Below are 19,981 nucleotides of genomic sequence, written 5' to 3' on the forward strand. Positions count from 1 at the left end.
ATTAATTAATTCATTACCATTCATATAGCCATTGATTAGTTTATTGAATCATCAGATTTTTTTACATTCATGTATTCCTTTATATGTTAATTTATTGTTTTCTTTAGTTCATTCATTCCCATTAATATAGCCATTCATTAATTTATTGAATCATCGAATTATTTTTACCGTCATGTATTCCTTTATATGTTCATTTATTGTTTTCATTCATTTGTTCATTCACTATTTCTTCCTATTTATTAATATGTTCTTTCCTTCATTCATTCTTTCTCATTCATTGCCTATAACAAACCAGATCAGGTTCCAGATGTTCTCCACTTGATGCACTGCAAAAAAAAATATATTGCGGGCAATACAGACCGCACCATTATTGTGTTACTGCCAATCATTATCTATTCCATAGTTCGTTTGTTCATTCATTCTATAATTCTCATTTATTTATTCTGGATAACCTGCTGCATAAAACAAAACGGAGGTGGTGACAACGAAAAGCATCAGAAAGGTAAGATCTTGACCATGTACTCTCATTAATCCATTGTCTTTCTTTCTTTGGTGTTTTTTTGCCTTTTGTTGAATTAGCATCAAATTCTATTTTAACCCTATTTGATACGAAGTTAGGAGAGGGAAAAAGTTACGATTCTCAGCTGATTAGATTGGAGATGTTCCTTGGGGAATTCTGTCATTTTTCTGTGATGCTAGACACTATGAGCAGTATAAATGGAAGGATAGTCAGGCAAGCTGGGATCATAAACCAGAAGATAATGTATAAGATTCAGGGAGCAGACAGAGATGTGGTCAGGAAGAGGTCCAAAGTCAGAAGCCAGGAGGTAAAGTATAAGGTTCAGGGAACAGACAGAAACGTGGTCAGGAAGAGGTCTGAGGTTAGAGGCCAGGAGGTAAAGTACAAGGTTCAGGGAGCAGACAGAGATGGGGTCAAGAAGAGGTCCGAGGTCAGAAGCCGGGAGGTAACACATAAGGTTCAGGGAGCAGACAGAAGCGTGATGAGGAAGCACTCCGAGGTCAGAAGGCCGGAGGTAAAGTATAAGGTTCAGGGAACAGACAGAAATGTGGTCAGGAAGAGGTCTGAGGTTAGAGGCCAGGAGGTAAAGTACAAGGTTCAGGGAGCAGACAGAGATGGGGTCAAGAAGAGGTCCGAGGTCAGAAGCCGGGAGGTAACACATAAGGTTCAGGGAGCAGACAGAGATGTGGTCAGGAAGAGGTCCAAAGTGAGAAGCCAGGAGGTAAAGTATAAGGTTCAGGGAACAGACAGAAACGTGGTCAGGAAGAGGTCTGAGGTTAGAGGCCAGGAGGTAAAGTACAAGGTTCAGGGAGCAGACAGAGATGGGGTCAAGAAGAGGTCCGAGGTCAAAAGCCGGGAGGTAACACATAAGGTTCAGGGAGCAGACAGAAGCGTGATGAGGAAGCACTCCGAGGTCAGAAGGCCGGAGGTAAAGTATAAGGTTCAGGGAACAGACAGAAATGTGGTCAGGAAGAGGTCTGAGGTTAGAGGCCAGGAGGTAATGGATAAGGTTCAGAGAGCAGACAGAGATGTGGTCAGCAAGAGGTCCGAGGTCAAAAGCCGGGAGGTAACATATATAAGGTTCAGGGAGCAGACAGAAACGTGATGAGGAAGCACTCCGAGGTCAGAAGCCGGGAGGTAAAGTATAAGGTTCAGGGAACAGAGAGAAACGTTGTCAGGAAGAGGTCCAAGATTAGAGGCCAGACGGTAATGTATAAGGTTCAGGGAGCAGACAGAGATGTGGTCAGGAAGAGGTCCGAGGTCAGAAGCCGAGGTAACGTATAAGGTTTAGGGAGTAGACAGAGATGTGGTCTGGAAGAGGTCCGAAGTCAGAAGCCAAGATCAGAACACTTACACCAGTCTGGAGCCATGAACACACACAGCAAACAGGAAGTATGACTGGCGAAGTTCAGACAGAGCAAACCTAGAAAAGAAACAGAGCAATCACCAGGAATGAGGCGCATCTGTGAAGGCACCTCCCAAAACCAGCGTGGACCCCAGTGCTGAAAGACAACCTGTAAGAAAGTGCACAAGACACATAGCAGAGCATTTTAAAATGGAAAATGCTCTGCACAGCAGAACCATGACATGTTCATTCAATCATTTAACAAACATCCTTCAGATTGGAGATGCTCAAATTTGTCCTTATGTCCTATTCCATGAATGATTATTAAGATCCTACAATGTTTTTGACGTTTTACCATGTATTTTTGGATCTCCAACAGGATTTGATCCAGATTTCGAGGGTGACCTCAAGTTGAACCTACCACCATGCGCAAACCATTTATCCTAGTACTCCTCCTTGCTATATTCCTTGTAAGCTTTGGTTGGTACCAGATGAATTTGCAGGTGAGACGATCCTACACTCCTACAACTTTGTGACTCATTCGTCTTTCTATAGTAACTTCACAAGTCATAAAATCCAATTGTATTCTTGAGAGTGATGAGAATATTATACATTTTCAGGATTATTTGAGAAATTTACTCCAGACCTGCTTTGTACCCACCACCAACCAGCCTTTGATGAAAGAGTCGACCACTCCACCAAAAACTAAGCACCAAGGACAAATAAGCGAATCAAGTCCTCCACCAAAAACCAAGCTCCAATTAGAAGTAGATGCCATATTTGAAAAGATGGAGAACCTCATCCCCAAAGTGTCATTTACAGACTTTAACCAGACCACAAATGGAACGAACAGTAAGATTTCCATTGCCAACCCCCGGGAGACGTACTGTGTGGGAGATGACTTTGTGGTGCGGGTCGATATGTTCGATCACTTGGGCAAAAGAAAGACGTATGGAGGAGACTTCTTAAGACCAAGACTATATTCTTTAAATCTTGGAGCTTCTGTCTCAGGAACTGTGGAGGACTTCAAAAATGGTTCCTACCACGTTCACTTTCCATTATACTGGGCTGGCAAAGCCAAAGTCACAATTCTGTTGTTCCACCCGAGTGAAGGAGTGGCCGCTCTCTGGAGGTCAAGACATTCCAGTCAAGGATTTATTGGTTTCCAGGGGAGATATGAAAAGTCTGGTAAAGAAGCCGTAACCAAATGTGGCTTCAGACTCTCCAAGGAAGATGGGAAGGAGATCTGCGAATACAAGGACCCTCTATACGAGGAAGTCTTCCATTGCTACAAAGCTCCCAACTTCACTTGTGAAAGTCTGAAGGATATGAGTGGCACCGACATCCAGGTTTCATATCTTACCCCGGTGGAAAAGCAAATATTTCAGAGGTACAATTTTCATTATTTGAAAAAGTGAACCTTCTTGTTAATTCCGTCAATGTCATAGAGACAAGTCCAGATGGTGATGATGGTGAAGGTCCTCATCTTAGAACCTCCACTGAATCCAAACATGACTGGACTGTGTCTCCTGATCTCTCCAAGATTTTAGGGATTTGGGGGCTAAATGGTGAGGAGCCCAAAAAATCAAGGCCCCTTCCAAAAAGCCCCAAATTTGGAGTTTTAGAATGAGGGAACTAAGGCCGGCGTCACACGGTACGATATATCGGGTGATATGTTGTCGGGGTCACGGATTCCGTGACGCACATCCGGCATTGTTAGATATATCGTAGCGTGTGACACCTACGAACAACTGTGACTTTTCTATATCATCAAAATATGACCTGCTCCATTCTTATGAGTTATGGACATACTTAGAGACAGGAGATCATTTGACTAAAAAAAAACCTCCAAAACCTTAAAAAAACAGATGTAAACTTGGGACAATACACTTGCATCCATCTTTCATTGTCACACTAGGTACGGGGAAGTATCATGTGTACGACGACAGGGAAGGGAAACCCTGTGCCTATGGAAGGGGGAGATGGTGACTCTTGACCAAACCTACCGCTGGCCCCTGGTTCCCCTGACCACCTGAGATAGGATCTACACCTATTTGCCAAGTAGGATACCTGACCCTGGATGACCCTGAACTGGGCCCTAGGTAGGGAACGGATGGGATGAGCACTTAGTCAACCCCACTAAGCTCTAAAGAAGACACAGGGAGCACACACAGGGGAAAGAACATAACTTATATATGTTAATTATATGTTAATTTATGGTTTTCATTAATTAGTTCATTCCCATTCATATAGCTATTCATTAATTTATTGCACTATCAGATTATTTTTATTCGCCAAGCAGAATACCTGACCCTGCTTGACCCTAGAACTGGGCCCTAGGTAGGAAACAGATGGGATGAGCACTTAGTCAACCCCACTAAGCTCTATAGAAGATATGGGCAGCACATACAGAGGAAAGAACATAAATAACTTATCTCCAGGAAGAGTCAGGGAGAAGAACATCAACATACACCAATGCTTCTACAGATGGATACAAGCTGACTGCTTGCATCCAAGGCCTATATAGGTCTTTAACTCGCTAGGTGAGCATGGATTTTAGTAGACCCACTGGGCCGCAACACACAGAAAACCCAGAGGGGCTTGACTACAGACCCGAACCTGATTTTCTCCAGAGCTCCTGATAGTGGAGGTGTTACGCTGCAGGTAGGATCTGGGTGCCACTCAGGAAGACAGGTGTTGTGTCGGCTGGCCCCAGGGGTATGGGAGCAAGAGTCTCTGATACAGAGTTGCAGCAGCAGCTGGTGTAGAGGTTCTGTCTGGGATGGATGGATGGATGGGTGGATGGACGGGTGGATGGATAGATGGCAGCAGCTGGTGACGATACTTTGTGGCAACAGGTATTGTGGTAGGCAGCCGATGTAGGGGCTTGCAGCAGCAGGTAGTGGGAACTAGCACTCTGCAATGCAGACAGGGGTAAGCAGTATATCTAGCATAGTGGACCTGACAACTCGCAATGACTAAACTCATAGCATAGGGCTAGGGTGCCTTAAGTACGGACAGCTTCCCAGCTGACCTGGGAGCATTTCCAGGTTAGGAGGGCGCTGACCCTTTAAGAAAAGGGGCATGGCTGTGGGCGCGCGCTACAGACAGAGACTGGAGCTCTGCAAGGTGCACAGACGCTCCAGGAGACCGCAGAATGAGACAGGGATGGAACTCCCACAGCAGGAAGGCCAAACAGGTGAGAACGCTGGTGTCCTCGCCGGGGGAGGGGAGCAGGAGCATGCAAGGATGATGTCATGGGTGTTACAGGTCCTAAAGGGAAAAGGCTTAATCTGAAGCAGAGAATGCTAAGGAGCAGTTTGTGTAGCCAAACGCTGCGACCTTCTATAGCTGGGCACCACAGGACTGACTGTCAAGTGTGACACATCCGTGACATTCAAAGAATGCAATGTTATCAAAGCAAAGATGTTTTTTTTAAGGATAAAAAAGTGCAGCAGATTGTGTTAAATTCTAATCTAATATATAAAGCTGAATGTGTGTATGTGTGTATGAGTGTGTATGTGTATATATATATATGTGTGTGTGTATGAGTGTGTATGTATGTGTGTGTGCATGTATGTATGTGTGTGTATGAGTGTGTACGTGTATATAAATGTGTGTGTGTGTATGAGTGTGTATGTCTATATATATATGTGTGTGTGTATGAGTGTGTATGTGTGGCGCCCCTGACCTGGTCAGGCACCACTGAGTACTGCACCCATGCTGGGGACAGTACAAAACAGGTAATCCAGAAGGCTGACCGAGGTGTGACTACACAGGCGCATAGTGATCAGGTCTCGCACATTTACCTTTGAGAGGACCCCTGGGGATCCCAGGAGGGGGCGAAGCCTCCATCTCCACTCAAGGGGTGTGGTAGAGAGCCTGGTTGCTAGGTGACGTAGGCAAGAACAGGAGAGGAGGGAACAGTGAGCCAGGCAGTTGAGTGGTGAAGTTCAGGGAGAGCAGAAGCAGACCCTGTAGCTCTACACAATTCTGACAACGTACGCGCAGTGACTACCGACGGGGGAGAACGGTCACCTGGTAGTGCTGCCCGAAATCCACCCACGACTAAAGAGAGAGCAACGGAGTGGAGAGTAAGGAGACTGTCAGGGAGAACCAGGCCCAAACGGGTAGCAGGTCCCAGTGCAGGGATAGATCCACCTGTCCTTTGCCAAACCTGCATGAGGGGGCACTTTACACCCCCAAGACAACACTACAGAGTCCGCAGCCACGTAGCAAAGCGAGGGCCCATAGCTCACAGGAGGCAAGCAGCCGGAGTGACCTGGTCCAAGCTACAAGCAAACGGGCCAAAAGGAAGGGGAGAGAGGCACCAGCAACTTCCCTGGGCGACCCCAGCAGGGCTTCAAGCAGGGGTTACCCCAAAACGCAAAGGGCTAAGGAAGGCGAGTCGGTAGCCACCCTCATCAGTCAGCCTGTAGGACACCTGGTTCCAGCCTGGTTCATCCCAGCTACGCCCGGGTTACTCACCCTGCCACCATCAGTGAGTAAAACCCCTGAAAGACATTCTGCTTGTGCGTGTGAGTCATTCTGCGACTTGTAGTTCCACACACCTACACGGGGCCCTGGGGCATGCCTCACTCTCAGGAGGCTATTACAACTGACTGCACCCACCATCAGCCCCAGGCATCCCTAACCTGCAGTGGCGGTCTCCACTGACCGCAATTCTGAGAGTGGCGTCACGACAATCCTAGAAGAAGGTTCCCTACCTGTGACCAGACTGTTCCATCCACGTGGAGTCTGGCGTCACGAACAGGATAAGGGCTAGACCTGTTCAGACAGGTGACCATGTGCCTGGGCGGTCCGCTTGAAAAATTGGAAGCGCCGCCATATTGCCACCATGAAAAGCGCGCTGAAAAACAATAGCAGCCCACGCTGGGAGAAGTTACCGCCCACGAAGAGGTGTGGCTACCCAGAGATCCCCTGCAGAGTTCTGGTCTCGCAAGTGAGGAGAGCGGAGGCGTTCAGAAACGTCGGGAAAGAAAGGGAGCCAGAAGCCTGCTACTAGAAGAAGGAGACGCAGAGGAGATGGCGTCTGAACGCAGAGACCCAGAGCCAGGCTCCGCTGCCTGGTGGTATCGGGAACTTGCCCAGTTTTGCGACCAACTGGAGGCCAGGGTCGTATGGCAGATCAGCGAGGGACGCACGGAGCTTCTGGAGATGGCTGCAGCGGTTCAGGCCTATGAGAAGGGAACCGCACGACGTGTGCCAGACCGAGCGGCGACGACTCAGACCCCGATGATGTTACCGATGGGTGAGTCCTGTGTTGCCCCTGTCAGCGCGAGTGCCCCGACCCCTGCTGCCATGCCCGCGGTCCCTGGAGAGATGCCCGGCGCGGCGACGCTGAACCAGGCCGCAGCCACGCCAGGTGCGGCCCGCCAAGCCCAGGCCGCCGCAGCGATGCCCTGCCCGACCCGCAAAGATCCGGCTGCCACCGCGACCCTCCTCCACGCCGCAGGTGTGACGCTGACCCAGGCCGCCGCCATGCTAGGCCCGGCCCGCCAAGACCCCACCGCAGCAGCGACGCTCGTCCGCGCCGCAAGTGAGGTGCTGAACCAGGCCGCAGCCACGCCAGGTGCGGCCCGCCAAGCCCAGATCGCTGCAGCGACGCCCAGCCCGGCCCGCCAAGAACCGGCCGCAACAGCGACGCTGACCCAGGTCGCTGCGGCGACGCCCAGCTCAGCCCGCCAAGAACCGGCCGCAACAGCGACGCTGATCCAGGCCGCTGCGGCGATGCGCTGCCCGGCCCGCCAAGAACCGGCTGCAACTGCGACGCTGATCCAGGCCGCCGCCATGCCAGGCTCGGCCCGCCAAGACAAGACTATACAGCTATCTACCCCGGCCTGCAAGGCCAGAGCAGACACCGCTCCTCAGCCCAAGGAAGTCCCTGCTGGGAAGTCCCTGCTGGGGGAGGACCCCGAATACTGGAAGCTGAAGGCTGATCTAGAGGCCCACTTCCCAAAGGAGATGGTGGACCGGTATCTGCTCCCTCCGCATACTCACAGGAAGACTCCTGCAACATTCATGCCAAAGGGTCCCCCGCCCTGGCCTGCTGATGAAAATCCATCCCTAGCGCTGCCACAAGAGGAGTGCCCAGAAGAACTAAGGGGGAGGGGAGGCCAGGAAGCTGAGAAGCTGACCCCAGAGCCATCAGCAGTGGATGCAGCACCCGTCCAAGAGCCAGAGATGCTGCCGTACTCCCGCTGGGATGAAGAGGGCCCGACATCCTCCGCTGAGGAAGATCTGTCCAGATACATCACCTGGGAGCCTGCAAGCGGTGAGATAGCAGCCAGGCAGGACCCAGCCCGCAGGACACGGCGCCGCAGCAGGACAAGGGATCCACCTGCACAGCAATCTCCCGAGAAGAAGGACGAGGTCACGGCCAGAGACTTAGAGGAAAAACGGTTCTTGAGAAGGGCCAAATCCCAGGTCAGAGGCCCACTTTGTCGAGGAGTTGTAAAAGACTTCAGTCTAAAGTCTGGATATGGCTTTATAGTAGCACCTGGTGTAAAGGAGGGCATCTTTGTGAACAGAAGGGATGTAAGAGCACATTTACCTAGAGGACATCCAGGAAGAAACCTACAGATAGGAGACTCAGTAGAATTCACAAAGCACCAAGGAGAACGCGGATGGTACGCACTAGATGTTACACCATGTCCCAGAAATCCCTACAGAAATCCTGCTGTCTCAACACTACAAGATAAAGAAGAAGAGGAAAGAAAAGACAAAGAACCCATTGATGAGACCACTACAGATGATGACAGAGATGGAGAAAGCAACAGGTGCCGCAGCCCTACAGGCCCAAGCCCTGGTGAGGAGGAAGAAGGAGCAAAGTTCATGTAAAGTAAAGTAAAGTACAGAAGTTACAAGTTTTGACAAGTTTTGCAACGTTTACATGTTCAAGAAATGTGCCCACATGAACTAATGTGAGAAACCTCTTTTTGCACTTTGAAAAATGAACCTTAAGGCTATGAACTGGCTATAGCCACAAACTCTCGCAGTGTAAATAGTTACCCCAGAGGTACCACCACCGGGGAGCACGCCTGTTTATGGGGCCTGGCTCGCCTGCAACCAGGGAGCACGCCTGTTTATGGGGCCTGGCTCTCCACCACAAAGAGGGTACCTGGTCAGCACCAACTGTGGAGGCCGCCTCTACATCCTGCCAGAAGAGGCTGAAGGCGCGGCTCCACCAGGCCAGGTATACCCTGAAACCACCAGACCATGAAAGCCGCCTCTACATCCTGCCAGAAGTGGCTGAAGGCGCGGCCAACGGGAGAGGCAGATTGGAGGAAAGGTCTGGGGAAACGGATGGCCCAGACCTAGTTACCAAAAGAAACCGGTGACCTGCCTCCTGAGAGGGTTTTGGGTGGGTTAACGGACTTGTGGGTGGAGGGTGGTGATGTATGGTACCTGGTGGTTTTAAAATGTTTTACTGTTTTATGCATTTTAAAATGTTGTCTTGCAGCCCGAGGACGTGCTGGTGATAACTAAGGGGGAATGTGGCGCCCCTGACCTGGTCAGGCACCACTGAGTACTGCACCCATGCTGGGGACAGTACAAAACAGGTAATCCAGAAGGCTGACCGAGGTGTGACTACACAGGCGCATAGTGATCAGGTCTCACACATGTACCTTTGGGAGGACCCCTGGGGATCCCAGGAGGGGGCGAAGCCTCCATCTCCACTCAAGGGGTGTGGTAGAGAGCCTGGTTGCTAGGTGACGTAGGCAAGAACAGGAGAGGAGGGAACAGTGAGCCAGGCAGTTGAGTGGTGAAGTTCAGGGAGAGCAGAAGCAGACCCTGTAGCTCTACACAATTCTGACAACGTACGCGCAGTGACTACCGACGGGGGAGAACGGTCACCTGGGAGTGCTGCCCGAAATCCACCCACGACTAAAGAGAGAGCAACGGAGTGGAGAGTAAGGAGACTGTCAGGGAGAACCAGGCCCAAACGGGTAGCAGGTCCCAGTGCAGGGATAGATCCACCTGTCCTTTGCCAAACCTGCATGAGGGGGCACTTTACACCCCCAAGACAACACTACAGAGTCCGCAGCCACGTAGCAAAGCGAGGGCCCATAGCTCACAGGAGGCAAGCAGCCGGAGTGATCTGGTCCAGGCTACAAGCAAACGGGCCAAAAGAAAGGGGAGAGAGGCACCAGCAACTTCCCTGGGCGACCCCAGCAGGGCTTCAAGCAGGGGTTACCCCAAAACGCAAAGGGCTAAGGAAGGCGAGTCGGTAGCCACCCTCATCAGTCAGCCTGAAGGACACCTGGTTCCAGCCTGGTTCATCCCAGCTACGCCCGGGTTACTCACCCTGCCACCATCAGTGAGTAAAACCCCTGAAAGACATTCTGCTTGTGCGTGTGAGTCATTCTGCGACTTGTAGTTCCACACACCTACACGGGGCCCTGGGGCATGCCTCACTCTCAGGAGGCTATTACAACTGACTGCACCCACCATCAGCCCCAGGCATCCCTAACCTGCAGTGGCGGTCTCCACTGACCGCAATTCTGAGAGTGGCGTCACGACAATCCTAGAAGAAGGTTCCCTACCTGTGACCAGACTGTTCCATCCACGTGGAGTCTGGCGTCACGAACAGGATAAGGGCTAGACCTGTTCAGACAGGTGACCATGTGCCTGGGCGGTCCGCTTGAAAAATTGGAAGCGCCGCCATATTGCCACCATGAAAAGCGCGCTGAAAAACAACAGCAGCCCGCGCTGGGAGAAGTTACCGCCCACGAAGAGGTGTGGCTACCCAGAGATCCCCTGCAGAGTTCTGGTCTCGCAAGTGAGGAGAGCGGAGGCGTTCAGAAACGTCGGGAAAGAAAGGGAGCCAGAAGCCTGCTACTAGAAGAAGGAGACGCAGAGGAGATGGCGTCTGAACGCAGAGACCCAGAGCCAGGCTCCGCTGCCTGGTGGTATCGGGAACTTGCCCAGTTTTGCGACCAACTGGAGGCCAGGGTCGTATGGCAGATCAGCGAGGGACGCACGGAGCTTCTGGAGATGGCTGCAGCGGTTCAGGCCTATGAGAAGGGAACCGCACGACGTGTGCCAGACCGAGCGGCGACGACTCAGACCCCGATGATGTTACCGATGGGTGAGTCCTGTGTTGCCCCTGTCAGCGCGAGTGCCCCGACCCCTGCTGCCATGCCCGCGGTCCCTGGAGAGATGCCCGGCGCGGCGACGCTGAACCAGGCCGCAGCCACGCCAGGTGCGGCCCGCCAAGCCCAGGCCGCCGCAGCGATGCCCTGCCCGACCCGCAAAGATCCGGCTGCCACCGCGACCCTCCTCCACGCCGCAGGTGTGACGCTGACCCAGGCCGCCGCCATGCTAGGCCCGGCCCGCCAAGACCCCACCGCAGCAGCGACGCTCGTCCGCGCCGCAAGTGAGGTGCTGAACCAGGCCGCAGCCACGCCAGGTGCGGCCCGCCAAGCCCAGATCGCTGCAGCGACGCCCAGCCCGGCCCGCCAAGAACCGGCCGCAACAGCGACGCTGACCCAGGTCGCTGCGGCGACGCCCAGCTCAGCCCGCCAAGAACCGGCCGCAACAGCGACGCTGATCCAGGCCGCTGCGGCGATGCGCTGCCCGGCCCGCCAAGAACCGGCTGCAACTGCGACGCTGATCCAGGCCACCGCCATGCCAGGCTCGGCCCGCCAAGACAAGACTATACAGCTATCTACCCCGGCCTGCAAGGCCAGAGCAGACACCGCTCCTCAGCCCAAGGAAGTCCCTGCTGGGAAGTCCCTGCTGGGGGAGGACCCCGAATACTGGAAGCTGAAGGCTGATCTAGAGGCCCACTTCCCAAAGGAGATGGTGGACCGGTATCTGCTCCCTCCGCATACTCACAGGAAGACTCCTGCAACATTCATGCCAAAGGGTTCCCCGCCCTGGCCTGCTGATGAAAATCCATCCCTAGCGCTGCCACAAGAGGAGTGCCCAGAAGAACTAAGGGGGAGGGGAGGCCAGGAAGCTGAGAAGCTGACCCCAGAGCCATCAGCAGTGGATGCAGCACCCGTCCAAGAGCCAGAGATGCTGCCGTACTCCCGCTGGGATGAAGAGGGCCCGACATCCTCCGCTGAGGAAGATCTGTCCAGATACATCACCTGGGAGCCTGCAAGCGGTGAGATAGCAGCCAGGCAGGACCCAGCCCGCAGGACACGGCGCCGCAGCAGGACAAGGGATCCACCTGCACAGCAATCTCCCGAGAAGAAGGACGAGGTCACGGCCAGAGACTTAGAGGAAAAACGGTTCTTGAGAAGGGCCAAATCCCAGGTCAGAGGCCCACTTTGTCGAGGAGTTGTAAAAGACTTCAGTCTAAAGTCTGGATATGGCTTTATAGTAGCACCTGGTGTAAAGGAGGGCATCTTTGTGAACAGAAGGGATGTAAGAGCACATTTACCTAGAGGACATCCAGGAAGAAACCTACAGATAGGAGACTCAGTAGAATTCACAAAGCACCAAGGAGAACGCGGATGGTACGCACTAGATGTTACACCATGTCCCAGAAATCCCTACAGAAATCCTGCTGTCTCAACACTACAAGATAAAGAAGAAGAGGAAAGAAAAGACAAAGAACCCATTGATGAGACCACTACAGATGATGACAGAGATGGAGAAAGCAACAGGTGCCGCAGCCCTACAGGCCCAAGCCCTGGTGAGGAGGAAGAAGGAGCAAAGTTCATGTAAAGTAAAGTAAAGTACAGAAGTTACAAGTTTTGACAAGTTTTGCAACGTTTACATGTTCAAGAAATGTGCCCACATGAACTAATGTGAGAAACCTCTTTTTGCACTTTGAAAAATGAACCTTAAGGCTATGAACTGGCTATAGCCACAAACTCTCGCAGTGTAAATAGTTACCCCAGAGGTACCACCACCGGGGAGCACGCCTGTTTATGGGGCCTGGCTCGCCTGCAACCAGGGAGCACGCCTGTTTATGGGGCCTGGCTCTCCACCACAAAGAGGGTACCTGGTCAGCACCAACTGTGGAGGCCGCCTCTACATCCTGCCAGAAGAGGCTGAAGGCGCGGCTCCACCAGGCCAGGTATACCCTGAAACCACCAGACCATGAAAGCCGCCTCTACATCCTGCCAGAAGTGGCTGAAGGCGCGGCCAACGGGAGAGGCAGATTGGAGGAAAGGTCTGGGGAAACGGATGGCCCAGACCTGGTTACCAAAAGAAACCGGTGACCTGCCTCCTGAGAGGGTTTTGGGTGGGTTAACGGACTTGTGGGTGGAGGGTGGTGATGTATGGTACCTGGTGGTTTTAAAATGTTTTACTGTTTTATGCATTTTAAAATGTTGTCTTGCAGCCCGAGGACGTGCTGGTGATAACTAAGGGGGAATGTGGCGCCCCTGACCTGGTCAGGCACCACTGAGTACTGCACCCATGCTGGGGACAGTACAAAACAGGTAATCCAGAAGGCTGACCGAGGTGTGACTACACAGGCGCATAGTGATCAGGTCTCACACATGTACCTTTGGGAGGACCCCTGGGGATCCCAGGAGGGGGCGAAGCCTCCATCTCCACTCAAGGGGTGTGGTAGAGAGCCTGGTTGCTAGGTGACGTAGGCAAGAACAGGAGAGGAGGGAACAGTGAGCCAGGCAGTTGAGTGGTGAAGTTCAGGGAGAGCAGAAGCAGACCCTGTAGCTCTACACAATTCTGACAACGTACGCGCAGTGACTACCGACGGGGGAGAACGGTCACCTGGGAGTGCTGCCCGAAATCCACCCACGACTAAAGAGAGAGCAACGGAGTGGAGAGTAAGGAGACTGTCAGGGAGAACCAGGCCCAAACGGGTAGCAGGTCCCAGTGCAGGGATAGATCCACCTGTCCTTTGCCAAACCTGCATGAGGGGGCACTTTACACCCCCAAGACAACACTACAGAGTCCGCAGCCACGTAGCAAAGCGAGGGCCCATAGCTCACAGGAGGCAAGCAGCCGGAGTGATCTGGTCCAGGCTACAAGCAAACGGGCCAAAAGGAAGGGGAGAGAGGCACCAGCAACTTCCCTGGGCGACCCCAGCAGGGCTTCAAGCAGGGGTTACCCCAAAACGCAAAGGGCTAAGGAAGGCGAGTCGGTAGCCACCCTCATCAGTCAGCCTGAAGGACACCTGGTTCCAGCCTGGTTCATCCCAGCTACGCCCGGGTTACTCACCCTGCCACCATCAGTGAGTAAAACCCCTGAAAGACATTCTGCTTGTGCGTGTGAGTCATTCTGCGACTTGTAGTTCCACACACCTACACGGGGCCCTGGGGCATGCCTCACTCTCAGGAGGCTATTACAACTGACTGCACCCACCATCAGCCCCAGGCATCCCTAACCTGCAGTGGCGGTCTCCACTGACCGCAATTCTGAGAGTGGCGTCACGACAATCCTAGAAGAAGGTTCCCTACCTGTGACCAGACTGTTCCATCCACGTGGAGTCCCTGAAGGTAATGCACCGACACAACACTTGTGGGGCTATACATATGTATGTGTGTGTGTATGTATGTATGTGTGTGTATGAGTGTCTACGTGTATATAAATGTGTGTGTGTGTGTATGAGTGTGTATGTATGTTTGTGTGTATGTATGTATGTATGTGTGTGTATGTGTGTATGAGTGTGTATGTGTATATATATGTGTATGAGTGTGTATGTATGTGCGTGTGTATGTATGCATGTATGTATGTGTGCGTGTGTGTGTATGTGTGTGTGTGTGTATATGTATGTGTGTATGTCCGCTAAAGGAATCCGCACCGTCGCATTTACAATCACAAAATTTTGCACAGACGCCCGATGTGACCCAGGGAATGTCATAGACTATGTTTTCAGGGAAAATGTAAACCTGTGCTTCACAGTTATTCGCCAAAAAAACCTGCTTACATTAAAGTGAATGGAGCTGGGAGCTACAGGTCATTAATAGGAGCTGTGATTGGTTGCTATAGGAACGAAGGACATTCTTAGTGTAAGAAGCTTATGTGTGAGGTAATATGATTATAGTAGAGAGAGACAGACAGAGACAAAAAGGGAAAGAGACAGGCGGGGAAAGAGACAGACAGACAGGGAAAGAGACAGACAGAGAAAAAGGAAGACAGGGAAAGAGACATACAGACAGTGAGAGACAGACAGAGAAAGGTAGATAGGGAAAGAGACAGACAGAGAGAGAGAAAGAGAGACAGACAGAAAGGCAGACAGAAAAAGAGACAGACAGAGACAGACAGACAGGGAAAGAAACAGACAGACAGAGAAGAAGGCAGACAGGGAAAGAGACGTACAGAAAGAGACAAACAGAGAAACAGAGACAGACAGACAGGGAAAAGAGACATACAGACAGAGACAGACAGACAGAGACAGACAGAAAGGGAAAGCGACATACAGACAGAGACAGACAGACAGACAGACAGACAGAGACAGACAGAAAGGGAAAGAGACAGACAGACAGTGACAGACAGACAGGGAAAGAGACAGACAGACAGAGACAGAAAGACAGGAAAAGAGAAAGACAGAGGAAAAAAGGGAAATAGACATACAGAGACAGACAGAAAGGGAAAGAGACAGAGACAGACAGGTAAAGAGACAAACAGATAGAGGCAGACAGAAAGGGAAAGAAACATACAGACAGAGACAGACAGACAGAGACAGACAGAAAGGGAAAGAGACATACAGACAGAGAGACAGACAGTGAGAGACAGACAGGGAAAAAGACAGACAGACAGAGACAGACAGGGAAAGAGAAAGATAGAGAAAGAAAGGGAAAGAGGCATACAGACAGAGACAGACAGACAGGGAAAGAGACAGACAGACAGAGACAGATAGACAGGGAAAGAGAAAGACAGAGAAAGAGAGAGAAAGAGACAGACAGAGACAGACAGAAAGGGAAAGAGACAGACAGACAGAGGCACACAGAAAGGGAAAGAGTCAGACAGACAGAGATAGACAGATATACAGGGAAAGAGACAGAGACAACAGACAGATAGAGAGACTGACAGGCAGAGACAGACAAACAGAGAGTGGGAGAAAGACAAAGACGCTTAGTTACTATCCCGGGCAATGCCGGGCACTACAGTTAGTATTACTATAAATCTTAAAAACGTAAGGTTCTCATTTAGCGTTATTTGATTAAAGAGCACAAAAGCCATCCAACCACGTCAAGGTGTCCCTAATGCGGATGTTCCCCAGCACTAATATTCCAAATCTCAACGTGCCAAACCAGATCTCATCTAAAAGGGGAGTGAAAGAGACCAGGCATCCTGACACTAACAGATGTGGGCACCAATGCTACCCATGCGACTTATGTTTTTACCCAAATACAAATGTTAAATTATGTATTTTTTACCGGACAAAGGGATATATTAAGTGCCCCACAAAAAAGCAAAAATGTGGATGTCAGCAGACCTAAGCAAAATGTATACAAAGTGGAGAATTCTTTCAGTACTCCGCGTTATTACGGATTTATTAAACAAAATGTTACTAATTAACTTTTTTATTGTTCCTGTTTTTAAGGTCAAATATCGCTGTCCTGATCCCACGACAATTTTCGCCTGTCACGGTGCTGGAATGTGGCAGTAAGTGATACCACAATGTAGCATTACACGCAGTTATACGTCCGGCGTTGAGTGATGGGTCGGTGCCGTATTGTAATAACGGACGGGGGAAATATTTGGATCTTTTTTAGCCGCAGAAAAAGCCTCAAAGCCTCAAAGCCAAAATGTGAAATAGGAATGAGCTCCCCTGTCCCGAGCGGATACTTCTACGATGAGATCTGGAATCCGCTATACTGCAACATGACGGTTTACAAGAAGGCGGACAACTTTACTGATTGTCTGCAGGGGAAGAAGCTCTTTCTCATCGGAGACTCCACGTTGCGTCAGTTCATCATGCACTTCACCGAGAAAATAAAGAGTAAGGATGGAAACTCTTGGCTTGCTGCGTTGCGCCTGCAACTTTGTCTTTGTAGCATCGGAGGAGCATGGAGACACCAAAGTTGGTCGAATCCAGTGATCTTGGCAGCAAACACTTGCCTAGGAAACCATCTACTGCTGCAGTGTATTAGTGTGTAGCGCTTGCGTCTCTGCAGAGAAGCCGACTTACTCCCCGCCCCGGCCAGGTTGCGACCTCACCCGCACTCCCCGGCCATCTACGTGTGCTGCTGCCTCCTTCCCCTCCTGGGCCCTGTAAGTGCTGCACAGGGTTCCTGGGAGTGCCCCTAAGATGCGCACGCACACACTGGCCCTCCTCTTAAAGGGCCGGCTTGCTATCTCCAGGAAATGTATTTAAGGCACCCTCCTAGTAGGGGAGGTGCCTGCGCAATGCCTTCAGTTAGTTGGTCAGTCAGCCTGCTACCTAGCTAATTGTCAGGTCCTGAGCTCCTGTCCTGTTAACTCTGTGTCTGTCTCCAGTACCTGCCTTCCTATACTTGTCTATCCCTCCTGTGCCTACCATTCCTGTCTGTACCCACATGTCCAGCCTCCCTCAGTCAACCTTCCTGTACCCATCTATACCAGAGTCTGTCACCTGTCCTGGAGGTCAGCTGCCACAATCCCAGGCTCTGCCCTGGGAGTGATACCTGTCGTTTGCCTCACGATGGGCACTTAGTTAAGCTCCTCCCACTAAGGGGTAAGGTGGGTTCCCCCCGTGATCCGTGGGTCCACTAATCCTGCTTGCAGCCTCTACACCGGCCGTGAGCGTTACAAAGTGGTTCCTAGGAGTGCATTGCTTACAAGCTCTTTTCTATACAGCTTGCAAGTGCTGCTCTCAAGCTGTCCAGATCACTGGATAACCTTGACAATGATCAATAAACTATAGAATTAAAAATGTCTCCGTTCTTGAGAGCGAAGAGGATTTTTAATAATAAAGGTTTTGTTTTTACAAGTACTGTGCAATTTTAACCAATTATTATGTAGAGGAAATCACTTTAATATTGTTATTGTCACATTTCGGGCTGACTCCCCTTTCTGCCGGGTGTGCTTTTTTCCTTTAAGCGACATCTACTTGTGGAAAAATCCACAAAAAATGCCTAAAACACAAAATAGATCTAAAGCTTGATTTAACGTTATGTACCTACATTTGGCAAATTTTGATAAATATTTTAACTAGATCTAGGTTCAATAAATGTGTCCCAAAGTATAATTAAAAACACCCGCTAAAGGAGTCTCCTCATGAATATAACCCCTCTCAAATAGTCTGGGTGTTTCAGGTGTGGCACAGGTGAACTTTGGTTTCGGGCCATAGAAGGTCACAGTGGCTGGCGGCGCAGAATGCTCCCTGACTTTCCATTGTTCCTGCTGTTAGTATTCATTGGTATAGGTAGCTTTCCTGCTGGATTTATCTCTCCCCCTTTTGGACCCAGCAGGAGCTCGCCTTCCACCCAGCTGCTTATCATCAGCATTATCTTGGTGGTTAAATACCCCCTTCCTTCATTGGACTGGTAGCTGGTGATATTTTCAGTTCATTCAAGCCTTGGTTGCAAGCAGGTGGCTTGTACTCCTCTGTGGTATCGTTGCTGAAGACTTTGCTGACCTTCTACCTGAGTGATCTGTAGATAAGTAGTTCAGGCATTTTCCCCTGTGTGTCCTCCTTTTGTCGTCTATAGTGTTTAGTGGGGTTGACGAACAGCTCATCTTATTTGTTCCCTATTTAGGGCCCAGCAGTAGGGATACCTAGGGTCAGGTATCCTGCTTGGCGCATAGGAGTGGACCCTATCTAGGGTGGTGAGGGACCCCAGAGACCAGCACTTGGGATACCTAGGGTCAGATATCCGGCTCAGCGCATAGGTGTGGAACCTATCTAGGGGTGGTGAAGGACCCAGGGACCAGCAGTAGGTTTGGTCAGTGGTCACCATGTCCCCTTTCCCTAGACACAGGGTTTTCCTTCCCTTTCGCTGTTCGCTTGGTACTTCATTGTACCCAATGTGACAGTAATTTTGAGCAGGCATTGAAAACTGCCAAGCAGGAAGTATGGTAAGTCAGGGAGCATTCTGTGCAGCCAAATGCTGTGACCTTCTATGGCCAGAAACTACATGACTGTCTGTCACCCGTGACACTGGGTCTGGGTCCTGAAATCCCCCCAAAAGATGCTCTATTAGTCTACAAATGTCATCCCCAGTTGTCTGAAAATTCCATAGTATTGTTCAATGACTGGTCAAGCATGATCAGAGAGGTAGCCAGTCTTACCTAGTGGTCCTCTTGAGGGGGCTTTGTGGGGTAGCCCTCCTTTTATGATGCCTCTTATGCCTTCATGTCCTTCACCATTGGAATTACATACATTTGTTTTATGTTTGTTTCCTTTAGTAGTGAAATATTTCCGATACCATTATAGTGGATGGGCCGGTTGGCCATTGACTCTGGAGGCCATGAACATGGAGAAGGATATATATGTTTCCTACAAGAGGCACGGCTTCCCATTGCAACACGATGGCTTCTACTACTTCAAGGAAGACCAATACATCAGTCGTCAGATCGACCAGCGAGCCGGGGGCAAGGACACTATTCTTGTGATCACGATGGGACAACACTTTAGACAGTTCCCTCTTAGAGTTTTCATCCAAAGAGCCGTCAACATCCGCCGAGCTATAGAACGACTCTTCCTCAGGAGTCCCGACACGAAGGTCATCATAAAAACGGAAAATACAAGAGACATCTTTACCCCGCCAGAAAGACAAGGCGACTTCCATGGCTACACCCAGTATCTGGTCCTCAAGGAGGTGTTTCAGGGGATCAATGTTGGCTTTGTGGATGTGTGGGACATGACGGTGGCATCGTCTACGATGTCTGTGCATCCTCCCGGTTTTACATTCGCAAACATAATGAGCTTGACGCTCACCTTTGCTTGTTAATATAGCAACTTAGGAAAAGACTATTATTATTTAGTATTGTGACAGCTTATTGGACCAAGAGGGTGTTTTAGAAGATGAGAAGGTCCCATAGACCAAGATAATTCCCTTCAATTAGGAAATCACTTGGAACAACATTGGACTAGAAGTCCTTCTTGGTCAGGGAAGGTCTCTTGGATTAAGGCAGTACTGATTGATTAGTGTAAACCTTAAACGTGGTAAGGCTAGATTTCTATGATTAAGTAAGATCACTTGAATCAGGCGAGGTCTCCTAGACTAGTAAAGGCTCAA

At 50.6% G+C, this 19,981-nt stretch overlaps 1 protein-coding gene across 1 annotated transcript; it reads left to right on the forward strand.

Moving 5' to 3' along the window:
* Positions 1-480: 480 nt before the first annotated feature.
* LOC142246419 (NXPE family member 4-like) lies at positions 481-19,766 on the forward strand. The gene is made up of 6 exons (XM_075319470.1): positions 481-502; positions 2,245-2,368; positions 2,486-3,255; positions 16,363-16,428; positions 16,547-16,761; positions 19,149-19,766. Exons 2-6 carry the CDS (start codon positions 2,291-2,293, stop codon positions 19,691-19,693), a joined length of 1,674 nt encoding a protein of 557 aa, XP_075175585.1. The 5' UTR covers positions 481-502; positions 2,245-2,290; the 3' UTR covers positions 19,694-19,766.
* The last annotated feature ends 215 nt before the right edge of the window (positions 19,767-19,981 follow it).

Source organism: Anomaloglossus baeobatrachus, chromosome 7 (assembly GCF_048569485.1).
Source record: "Anomaloglossus baeobatrachus isolate aAnoBae1 chromosome 7, aAnoBae1.hap1, whole genome shotgun sequence".
Lineage (NCBI taxonomy): Eukaryota > Metazoa > Chordata > Amphibia > Anura > Aromobatidae > Anomaloglossus > Anomaloglossus baeobatrachus.